This window comes from Solanum verrucosum, unplaced genomic scaffold, assembly GCF_900185275.1.
Source record: "Solanum verrucosum unplaced genomic scaffold, falcon-dt-bn FXZP01000065.1, whole genome shotgun sequence".
NCBI lineage: Eukaryota > Viridiplantae > Streptophyta > Magnoliopsida > Solanales > Solanaceae > Solanum > Solanum verrucosum.
The window spans coordinates 569,849-582,462 of record NW_026020073.1 but is presented as its reverse complement, the minus strand read 5'-3'; the positions used below and the strand labels follow the sequence as shown (position 1 = coordinate 582,462).

The 12,614-nt window shown below is 32.3% G+C and overlaps 1 protein-coding gene across 1 annotated transcript; it reads left to right on the top strand.

Annotated features, from left to right (window-relative positions):
- The first annotated feature begins 1,619 nt into the window (after positions 1 to 1,619).
- Positions 1,620 to 2,561, top strand: LOC125823930 (cytosolic sulfotransferase 12-like). Its single transcript, XM_049503282.1, has one exon. It carries the CDS (start codon positions 1,620 to 1,622, stop codon positions 2,559 to 2,561), a length of 942 nt encoding a protein of 313 aa, XP_049359239.1.
- The last annotated feature ends 10,053 nt before the right edge of the window (positions 2,562 to 12,614 follow it).

Below are 12,614 nucleotides of genomic sequence, written 5' to 3'. Positions count from 1 at the left end.
CTACATATTTAAATATTATGTTTTAAAAAGTTAAACTACGTATTTAAAACTACATATTTAAAACTACATATTTAAATAATTAAACTACATATTTAAGTATTATGTTTAAAAAAATTAAACTACGTATTTCAATATTGTGTCGATGTCTATCATTCTAAAGTATTTTGAGTTTTGATGGTCGTTATTGAAATGTTTTTCAAATTATATTTAAAAAATATTTTATGTACATTATTAACATGAATTTAGTTGTCTCCTTCGATAAAAAAATTCTATATTAAATGAAAATAATTTTTCAAAAATGTATGTCCTAATTATGTTACACTTTATTTACATACATTAAACATATTGTAATTTAATATAGTATCCTACATAAAGTATATCTATTTTAAAGTATTATAATTGATAAGTAGGTATTGAGTGATCTTTTTTTTTTTTGAAACATTCTCTTAATTAATATTATTGGAGTAACTGGATTTTTTATTCGTGAAAATTAGTGAAATAATTTCACCAATTTCTATATATGTTAATTCTTGTTTGGAATGATTATAATATAAAAAATCAATGGGTTATTCATGACATAGTTTATAGTTATAAACATCTTATCATTAATTATTTTTTAGAAATATCTAATTTCCAAAATAACATTATTTTTTTCTTTTGAAAAAAATCCATTATATAGACTGATCTATTTAGTTGATTATATTTGAAGAAAAAATTAATTGATTTTTTTTTAATCTAAGCTTAATTACTATATTTTACTAAATTTGTATGACAAAATAATTAAGTATAATCTTAAGTAGATAAGATAGTCATTTGTAGTTATTATTAATGAAAAATTTAATTGTCTTCTTCAACAAAAATATTTATTTTAAGTGAAAAAAATAACTTTTCAATGGTATGCATTGGTACCTTATAAACATAATTGAGTTCGGGGGAGGGGTAGAGGAGGGAGTGTAGGTTATGTATATGTAGAACATAATTTGTAGGGTAAAAATAAAATTACAAAAATATTTTTAAAACTAAAGCGAACAATTTTTTTTTTATTAACTGAACAATATTTATTTTTAAAAATAAATCGAATGAACTATACACACATACAAAAAATATATACACAAAAACATTTTTCATTTTTCTTGGCAACCAAATAGTTTGTGTTTTAGTAGTTCAAGGAGTTTGGGAAATAGAAAAAAGTTAGTTTTGTTTGGAGGGAAAAATATTGAGGAAATAAATGCAAAAATTGAAATAAGGATATTATAGTCTTTTACATTTCTAGCAAAAATTTTCTGATCATTTAACATTACTCTTAAATTTAATATATTCAAAGGGTAATATAGTAATATTACTTTTATTATTTATTGTTTCGCAAGGTGTGCGTCAAGTCAAAAGTGGACAACTATTGTTGAACAAAGAGAATAATTAATTAATTCTGAGATTATAATTAAAAAAATAGTTATTTTTTTTATATATGTCAGAATTGAAGTAAAAATGGAAAATTCATTTTTAGAATACATAAGAGGATTAATCCTAACTTGTTGCCACTGTATATATATGTAAGCTTTGTGAGAGTTGAGTCCTAATCTTTATTCATTACATATAGCTAGCCCTCTCAGTATAACTTCATGGTGAACATCTTGGAAGTTGTCCATGATGAGTCCTTACCAAAGGAAAATTGGTGGGGAAAGAACTATGTCTGTCAAATAAATGATTTCTGGTTCCTTCCTAAATTTCTCCCAAGCACTATTCGAGTTCTTAATGAATTCAAACCACTTCCTAATGATGTAATTTTAGCCTCCTTTCCAAAAACTGGTACAACATGGCTTAAATCTCTAGTCTTTTCCATCGTAAATCGATCTTCAAAAGAGTCATTAGTGAAGCATAATCCTCATGACCTTGTTCCTACGCTTGAGGTGCAAGTGTTTGGAACAACTCATCAATCATCTTCAATTACTACTCATGATGAATCTCATTCAACAAGACTATATTCGACTCATATTCCTTACCAGCTTCTAGGTAACACTTTCCATTCATCTAACTGTCGAGTTGTTTACATAACAAGAAATCCTAAGGATACGTTGGTATCAATGTGGCATTTCACGAATAAATGGAAGGATGCAGATCAAGATGGACCGTGGCATCTCGAAGAAGCTATAGAGAAATTTTGTTCTGGAGTATTTCCTGGGGGACCTTATTATGATCATGTTATGGGATTCAGAAAGGCAAGCTTGGAGAAACCAAAGAATATATTTTTGATAACTTATGAAGAGCTAATGAAGGACACGAAAATTCATGTGAAGAGATTGGCGGAGTTTCTAGGGTGTCCGTTTATGAATGAGGAGGAAGTAGATGAGATAGTGAAGAATTGTAGCTTTGATATTCTTAGTAGTTATGAGGTGAACAAATCTGGGGATTTTCCTAGTTGGTTTCAAGTTCCTTACAATTCTTTCTTTAGACAAGGTGTTGTTGGAGATCATAAAAACTATCTTGATGCTAAGACAATTGAACGTATTGATGCATTAACAAGAGACAAGTTTCATGGAGCTGGTTTTATGTATGGCATTTAGTATTTTTTTTTTTTGATTTCATGGGGCTGATTTTAGTAATTCCTCTCAGTAGCCTCTTTTCTTTTTCTTTATTAATAATAAAATTATTACTTTTGGATAATCAGTAAAGTTACGTTGATGTCATGTGATGAGGAGGTCACAACATGTTCAACCCTTAAAAATAGCCTCTGACAAAAATGCAAGATAAGACTATGTACAATAGGCCTTGTGGCCGATCCCTCCCCTTTTACATGGAGTTCACTTAACTGCACCAGACTGTTTTTTTTTTTTTTGGTTTCATTCAAAGATTAATTGACAACGCTAACTATTGCGGTATTATTTAATTTTATCAAATGTTAATAACAAATGTTGTATCACTTCGTCTATTCCCAAATGAATTTTGTCTTTCTATTTAAAAAAAAAAAAATATTTTTGGGCTAAGATTAAGAGAGATACGTAATTTCATTCAAAATTAAAGAATGCTACTTTTTACTGTTAGTAGATTGACACGTGAGATAAAAAGCGTAAAGCACCAGTATATTGTTAAAATATTAAACTTCTTCGTATAGTTTATTAACTAGAGTATTAATTGAGTGTCTTGGTTTTTGAGATACATGTCTATTGAGTGTGAATTTGTTCATGTACTTTGGAAGAAAGCAAAGTCTAGTGATATTATACAATACTCCGGAAGATATGAAGTGTAGACTAAATTAATGAAGATAGATATACATATATTAATATAGATACATAGTGTAATTCACCTATAAGTATTCAAGTATATATGCTAGCCATTTTGTGAACTTTTGAGTGTTTATTAAGTTGAAAATTGGTGCATCTAAATGAAGGCCTTGTTTGCTTGGTGTAATGAACTCAAATTGAATGTAACAGTAACCAACTTCTCAACTATTATAATAAGACTAGAGTTCAATTAAAAATCCAGAAACTAAATGCAACAACTCAATTAGCAAAAGTCCAAACAGAAATATAGCTAGAAATACTGAACGTAAGAAGTAGGGATTGATAAACGGTAGAAGGGAATGGGAAGCTTAGACTCAGAAATGGGGATGAGAAACACAGATGGTGCCTTTGCACATAACTCACGATGCCCTCTGATAGTGATGTCATGTTCTATTTCACGATACCCTCAGTGTGCATTCCAAATTATCCTTTGTGAAGGTCTGGCCATGTTGCTTGTATTGGGCCTACTTGTCCTAATATCTATTCGTGTGATATATTTGTTAGTATTGTTATTGGGCTGGGGCTGATTCATAACAATACTCCCGTCCTCAATAAGAACTTTGTCCTCAAGGTTCAAGTCTAGAAATCTTGCCAGCAAAAGCATTGGTAATCTAGGTGTAGTTACATTGACTTCAAGATGGATGAAGTGCATTTGATTACAAGCACCAGCAAGTCCCTTGTGAGAAAACTCAAGAGCTTCATTCCAAGCTTTGTTTAGTGTGGCAGCATAGTTCACTTCACGTTGGACATGGCTGTGATAGGAAAAAAACTTGTAGTCTCTCTAAATGTCCCATAGGCCACAATATCCTTGGAACGGAAATCATATTAAAGGTTGCAATGATACCATTATTGACATGATTAAGTTCTCCAAGAGTCTCATAATTTGCATGATACTCACTCACACTCCGACTTAACATAGGGAGAACACAAGACAGAGGCAAACTAAGGTGTAATCCATATCCAACACTATGGAAGACCTCCACCAAAGTTTGAAGCATAGTTAAAGCAACATGCTTCCCATCTTGTAGCCCAGAATTTCTTATCCATGACATATTGTTATGCCTAGGTATTTGCACATTATCCTTAAGCCCTTTCCCATAAAATGTCTAAATGGACAATTCTAGTTGAACTTCCCACAAAGTAAGCCAATGAGGAAAAACAAGTATAGTGAATATGCTCCCAGCTATCCTTGAAATGTACAAATTTAAGGTTAGACTCAACTTGTTCCATGTCATCCAATAGTTTGTGAAACTTTGTCTGACGGTAAGTTTTGGGTCGTGGATCGATCCGATCCGAAGTTGTTATTTGTAAAAAAAAAAAAAAAGAGGGATAAATGCTAATTTAACCGTTACATAGTAACTGCTTCAATGTACACAATATTTTATTTTTAAAAGAGAGACTTTACGCTCTTTACAAAAGAGGAAAAGAAAAGAGAAAAATAGAAAAACAATATTCTTCTTAAATCAAAGACATCCAACAAAAGAGACATTTAGTTTGTGAATCACTTACCTTGTTTCTTTGAGATTCAAGTTAAGGCTTGGAGCAATTCTTCAAAGAAAAGAATTTTTGTTGATCTTCCGTTGTCAATAACATGTACACAAATCTCATTCCTATTATGAAAGTTAAACAATGATATCAGAGCATGGTTCATTGCTCCAATTTTTTTTTCCGATTCTTCATTTTTCGCAAACTATCGAAAAAAATCTAAATAAGTTTGATCAACCCTTGATAAGTTGATATTGATGGTTGTAGATTGTAGAGATTTATTTTGTTTTCACATGTTAGGGATAACTTTGATACTGAGTATGTGTTTTTTTTTTTTTCGCTTCTCCATTTTTTTGGGTGAAGAAGAAGTGGACACTTTATTTTTTTGTTTTTTCCTTTTCTATCCCAAGAAAGGTGGACTCTTTTTTTTTCTTTCCTTTTTTTTAGTATTAAGAAGAAAATAAAATAAAATAGTCCCACTATTTTTCAATAAAGTATACTCCTATTTTATTTTAATAAAGTACTTGTACTTTTTTCCTTGTGAATCATGAAGTACTATGGTTTTTATGAAGAAAAAAAAGGTCAATGAATGTGTAGTACCTCTTTATGTTAATAAAGTACTTACTTTATTTACTTTAATATAGATTATTCAAGTGGTCGAATTTGATCATGGTTGACTTTAAAACTTAATTTTTTAAGGCCTTAAATTTTCTTATTTATTTAATAAAGAATAGTGAAAAATTATTTTTACTAGATTATGATTTTAATTATGTCTATTAAAATTGGTCTTGATAAATTCTCTTTTTCCTTATGTTCCTTAAACAGTTCTCTGTCTTCTATAAGAAATTTGTGAAATACGTTGTCGCATCAAATGTTATTAATCATATTTATGTTTTGTTAATTTCCATTTCAGATATGGCTGAACGAGAACATGCTCAAATTACTCCAAGTGGAGTTCTCAAAGTTGAGAAAATGGACAAGGTAGAAGAGCAAGTCGCCGTAAGACATATTTCTGAGGGAGTGAAATCATACAGATTGGTGTCCCGGGGTGACACAAGATCTGTTGAGGCATCAAAAGGGTCATTCGAAGAAAAAAGATAAAAATTTTAAAGAGTTTGAGTCTTTGAAGATGTCCCCTTATATTTCATCATGTGATTTTATTCACTTTTTTGAAATAAAATGGACTAAACTAGCTAATTATAAGGAAATTTCAGATTGAAGAGTCTTAGCTTATATAACAGACGCTCTCTGTGATCCTTCGGTTAGTAGATTAACTGATGCTCATCATGAAATTTGCCTCAGTCAGCCTTTTAGGGTGTATATTTATTGTCTTGGAGACTTGTGGGAGAATTTTAGTCTTTGAATGACTTGTAATTTGTTATTGCTTATTTGTTTTTCAATATATGAATTATGTAGTTTGATTTTCCTCTATTTATGTTATTAGACTTAAAAATTCTTATTATTAAAGTCTTCACGATATTAGTATACACAGAAATTATATTTGAATTTTGGTTAAATATTTAGTTTGTAGATGATGATTAGATGCATACGTGTATTTTTTTATTTTACATTAAATATGAAACCTTTATGAGAATTGATTTGCTTGAATGTGTATGTCGCATGCATAATTGCATAAAAATTCTTGCCTTATTATTATATCTCAATAACAGACATGACATCAAAAGTATTGTTGACTTAAATAAAGGTGAAAAACTAAACGGTGATAATTATGACATCCAAAGTCGAAAAATATGGTATGCACAGAAAGAGCAAAATACTCTAGAAGGTATAAACCATGTTTTGAATCAACCAGAAGAGGGTAATTATGCACAACACATAAGGGATCTTGAAGCTTACAATTCTTGGATAAAGTTAATTCCACTACACATGGAATAATAATTAGTTTGTGGTTGATGACCTCATACATGAATGTGAGGAATTCTCTACTGCTCATGCTATGTGGGCACATATGTAAGGAACGTATGGGACTATGTTAGTAACCCGTCTCCGACAGTTAACTATCAAATTTGACACTTACAAAAAGCGTCATGATCAAAATATCAAACAACACCTTAGGGTGATGTCAAGCATGATAGTTCAACTCAAGAGTGTTAGCCATGTTCTCTCAGATGAGCCACAAGTTCGTGTAGTGATTTCTTCTTTTCCCTATAATTGGGAACATTTGAAGGTTAACTTGATCCATAATGATAGCATCAAAACTTTTTTCTGATGTTGCCCGTCATATTGAACTTGAAGATGAGCGGCTTGGTGCTGCTAAACCTGTTTCTAATGCCTCTGTGGCAGAGTCAAGTGGTACAAAATCTTCAGGCCTCAAGCGCAAGAATAATTGGAAAATAAATGGGAAAGAAAAAAAGACTGGAGAAGAGCCCTCTAACAAAAATAAGAAGTCAAATTCCAAAAAAGAAAAACGGTTCTTCAAGAAATGAGACAAGAGTAAAATAAAGTGCTACAATTGTCAAGTATTTGGGTATTTTGCTCGGGCATGTACCGAGCCCAAAAATGTAGCATTTCTAAACGCATTTCTAAGTGCTACATATGTTTCTAGCACTTATTTACTAACTGAATCCTTATCCTATGTAGGTTGTAGACTCAGGATCCACCAACCACGTGAGTCGAGATAGAGAGGCGTTTGTGGACTTTCGTCAAATTTCATATAAATCAAGGTGGATCTTGATGAGTCCACAAATTGGACTCATTTAGGGCTATGTTTTAATAGAAATTGTGTCCTCAAATGCTTATTTTATCTCAATATCTAATGAAAACCCTTAAGTTTCAGGTATTTGAAGTTTGAAGGAAAGCATGGACACTACGTCGCAAAAAGGAATGAAAATGCTGAAAAGAACAAAGAAATGAAGGCCTGAGGATCGCCGATTCCACTTGGCGAGTCGCCGAAGGGTCTTACTTCACCTTTTGTTCCAGTGTGCTAAGCCCTGAAGGAAATAATAAAGTCGGCAGAAAAAAGGAGCAGTCGGCGCATCGCCGAGAAGTTCCACGAAGCAGTACCATGTCGCCCAATGATGCAGAGCACGACGATGCTGAAGGATGGTGCAAGACGGCGATGAACTACACCAAAAGGCGAATCGCCGAGTTGATCAGTGATTTTGACTAACGACGCCGAATGATCCGCTGCACCACAAATCTGTGAAAACTATAAATACTAGTTAGAGTTGTAGTTTTAATAGCCGAACAATTATTATGATTTTCATATAGAATAGTACTTTTTGATATTTTTGCTCTAATTTTGAGAGGGGTTTTGAAGACTTGAAGATCCAAAGGGTTTCATCTTCAAGATTTGGGTTTGGGTCTCTTGGATTCTTCAATTTTTCCCTGTAGCAAGACTTAAATCTTCATACCTAGTTGAATGCGAGCTCAATTTGGTATAAATTTCTATCTCTTATACATGTGTGGCTAAAAACCCCAATTTTTGGGGTGTGATTTAACGAATATGGGTTAAGATAATTGTTGGGTCTTGCTTGCTGATAGTTTAATCGTAATTTAATTGTGATTTCGTTTAGTAGTTGTGGATGAATTTAATGAATTTGTAGTTGCAAATACAAGTTTATTTATGTGTTTTTAACTTGCTCGAGAGAGAGGTCGTAAAACTAAAACTACTAAATTGATGGCCAGTGTGAGTGGGTCGACATGAGGTTCAACTTGAGAGAGTGAACCTTAGTTCCATGTCCACACACTCAGCTCGAGAGAGTGAGTGGGTTAAGGCAGAGGCTGGTCTTTATTCGGCAAGTGGGTGTCTGAGAGGAACGCATTTGAAACGGGGTAAGTTGCTCGAGAGAGAGCTTATCCTCCTTCAAGTTTAGCCTAGCGACAATTATTCTATGAATCTTCTAGCGAAAGCATGTACCTAATAATCTAGCTTAGCCCGTATTCCTGTCACATCCCAAGGATCCCCTTTTAGTATTTAGAAATCCTTGTTTATTTTATTGTTTTTACATACTAGTGTCAAAATCCCATTGTTAATTGACACTCTTGTGTCCCCCTTTAATCTACAATGTTTTTAATCGTTAATGTCTTTAGCTACGACTAGTTAGAACTAAATTTTATTTTTCTATTAATTCTCAAAACCACTCTATTGGGAATGATCCCAGCCCTTGGTTGGGTTACTAAACTATTGTACGATCGTAAACACTTGCATCGTAAGTTGTGTCTTGATTACGCAAACATCAAATCTACGTAGAAAATAAAGCTATGATGTGTCTGTTCTTTTAGATGGGTTTGATTTGATTTTAGTCATAATGGTGTTAGAATAACTTTAGATAATGTTTTACATGGTTTTGTACTACGCTATGATCTTTTTATCATTTTAGATTGTAATCCTTCAACTTATGATTATTATGTTGACCGTTGTGTAACTGTATGTTATTCAAGTAACAATGATATTGATGTTATTACATGGCCTGTAAGATTGGGTCACAAAGGGAAGGATCGAATGAATAGGTTGGTAAAGGAAGGAAATTTAGGTTCTTTAACCAAAATTGATATTCCAACTTGTGAAAATTGTCTTGCTGAAAAGATTACGCGTAAACCATTTGGGAAGGCTAAGAGAGTTGAGTTCCCACTTCAATTAATTCATTTGCTATTTGTGGTCTAATGAATGTAAGGGCAAGGTCTTGTGCTACATACAATATTACATTTATTGATGATTTCACACGTTTTGGTTATGTCTATTTGATTTCTCATAAATTTGAAGCACTTGAGTGCTTTAAAAGATGTATGAATGAAGTTGAAAATCACTTAGATAAAAGCATAAAGGCTTTAAGAACCAATCGAGGACGTGAGTATTTGTTAAAATAATTAAAAGAATTATGTACTAAAAAGGGTATTATCAGACAGTTAATTACTCCTTATACACCTCAATAAAATAGTATAGCTAAAAGAAGGAATAGAACATTATTATACATGACAAGATCAATGATGGCACAGGCAAATTTGTCTATCTCTTTCTAGGGAGATGCATTATAGACTACAACTTACATATTGAACAAAGTGCCTTCTAAATTAGTGTCATCCACTCCTTATAAACTTTGGACTGGTCATAAAACTAACTTGAATGATCTACAATCGTGGGGTTGTGCAACATATATTAAAGATCGTTTTGGTTAGTTTGGTAAATTAAGTCAAAAAGGAAAGAAATGTATCTTTATAAGGTACTTTGAACAAAGGGTATGTGTTAATCGATGAACCAGAGGATGGAAGTATTACTGAAATTGTATCACGAGATGTTAGATTTTTGGAAAACAATTTTCCTAAAAAGGGTGAAATAGATGAAGTTGAGCCTCTCTACGAAATGTTGAATTCAAAAGATCATGTAATTTTGTCAGACATACTTGATAATTCAATGGATGAAGAAATAATTTTTGGTCTAAGTAGGAGTTATGAACCCCAAAATCCTATAGAGAAATCTGAACTTCAAATACGTAAGAATACAAGAAAAGGTGTACCTAAACAATCTTTTGAGATTGAGGATTATGTTTTCTTGGTATCTCCTACATAATTGGATGAACCTAATTTTGTAACTGAGGCCTTATCGAGTCCTAAAATGAATGAATGGTTAAAAGCGATGAAAGAAGAATTACAGTCCATGAAAACCAACAAAGTTGACCTTCCTAAGGAACGTAAGGCTATAAGAAATAAATGGATTCTCAAAGTTAAATGCAAATCGGATGGGTCGATAAAAAGACACAAAGCACGATTGGTGGCAAAAGGTTTTATTCAAGAAGTTGTAATAGACTATGATGAAATTTTTTCACCAGTTGCGAAGTTTACCTCCATACGATAACTTTTAGCTATTATTGCATGTTTAGATCTATAATTAGACCAAATGGATATAAAGACCGCTTTTCTCAATGGAGAATTAAACGAGGAAACTTTTCATTGTTAAAGGCTAAGAAAATAAAGTTTGTAAATTGAAAAGATCAATTTATGGCCTAAATCAATCTTCAAGGCAGTGATACCTGAGATTTCATAAGGAGGTGATGTCATTTGATTTCACCGTGATCGATGAAGACCATTGCATCTATGTGAAAAAGTCCATCGAAAATTTTATAATTCGTTCTGTTTACGTAATGATGTTTTATTAGTTGGAAATAATTTGGAGTATGTGAAAACTGTCAAGTCATGACTTTCAAAATTATTTGATATGAAAGATATGAGTGAAACAGACTATATATTGGGTTTTAAGATCCAAAGAGATCGTTCCAAGAAATTTATATAAAGAAAATATTGGAACATTTTCGAATGAAAAGTTGCAAATCCATAGATACTTCTGTAGCAAGGGGTGAAACTTCAAGCCTTGAAATGTGTCCAAAGTCTGAAAAATAAAAGGAAGACATGTCTCGAGTTCCTTATTCTAGTGTTGTCAGGAGTTTAATGTACGTTATGATGTGTACTCTCCCAGACATTTGTTATGACGTGAGTCTAGTTAACAGGTATCAATCCAATTGTGGAAGACATCATTGAAAAATAGTAAAGAGAATATTTTGATACTTGAAGGGAACTGCATATCATACATTGTGTTATAGGGTATCTGATTTATTCATAAGAGGTTATACAAATGTTGATTGGGCTGGTGACCGGAATGATAGAAAATCAACATCCGGTTATGCTTTCTTACTAAATGGTGGTGCTATTTCATGGAAAAGTAAGAAGCAAACTTGCATAACTCTTTCAACCATGGAATCTGAATTCGTAGCTTGTGCTTCTGCAGTACAAGAAGTTGTTTGGTTAAAGAGAATTTTTGAGCATTTGAGTATTGCAAAGAATTCTAAGGGTCCCATGATTCTATATTGTAATAGTCAAGCGGCTATCACATACACTAAGGATCCTAAGTATCACAACAAGGCCAAACACATTGACATCAAGTATAACTTTGTGAGAAACGTAATGGCAAGTGGAGAAATAACTTTGCATAACATTCCTACACATGAAATTATAGATGATCATTTTATGAAGGTCATCGCTAGAGACTTATTTGAAAAACATTATAAGGCTTTAGGTTTGCGTAGAATTTGATGATATTTTAGTATTGTAAAATAACTTGATTGTTATAATATTCTCTCCTATATAATACTATTCAATTTATGCTCAAACGTAGTATGCATGTGATATTTTGTAAGAAATAAAGTGTGTCGAACAAGTCATGAGATTGACTCTATCACATGAGAAATCTCCTCTTACGTCGAGAAATGTGAAGAGATGAGTTTCACCACCATATTATGACTTGTTTGATGAGCTAGACAAATATTTCTCTGAAAATGAGTTTAAGGATCACTAAAGAGAGAAACTAGCGTAAAACAACTGGAGGTGTTTAGACCAAGGTCTGTACGATGTGGGATAGTTGGAAGAATGATACATATACACCCGTTGAAGGTGAAAACATCATAGCACGTGTTTCATACCACGTGTGTCAAGCAATCAATGGGTCAATGAAAGAATGGTTCCCTGCTTCTTCATTGTGTGAGATCTTGAAAAGTTAAAATGACTTTTCAATGAAATACCCTTTGACCTTTTGCTGTTTCTTGAAATTTCAATCGATGTTGCTACTTTAGCATGTTACTATTAGCCATGAATGATTCGGTAATGCAGTGCATGTCTAGGAAGGAAGTTGAATTGGAGAAGATAGATTCAAGTAGAAAGAAAAGTCGATTAATTAAATAATAAACTTGTACACACAAGTTGGCAGTGGCAGAGGCAAAGCTACAATGTACCAAGGGTGTAATTATTTTGATTATTATTTCAAAGATAAGAATATGAAATAAAAATTGTATTTTTTGTGAAATGATATAAAAAAGATATAGTAACATTAGCAACAAGAGG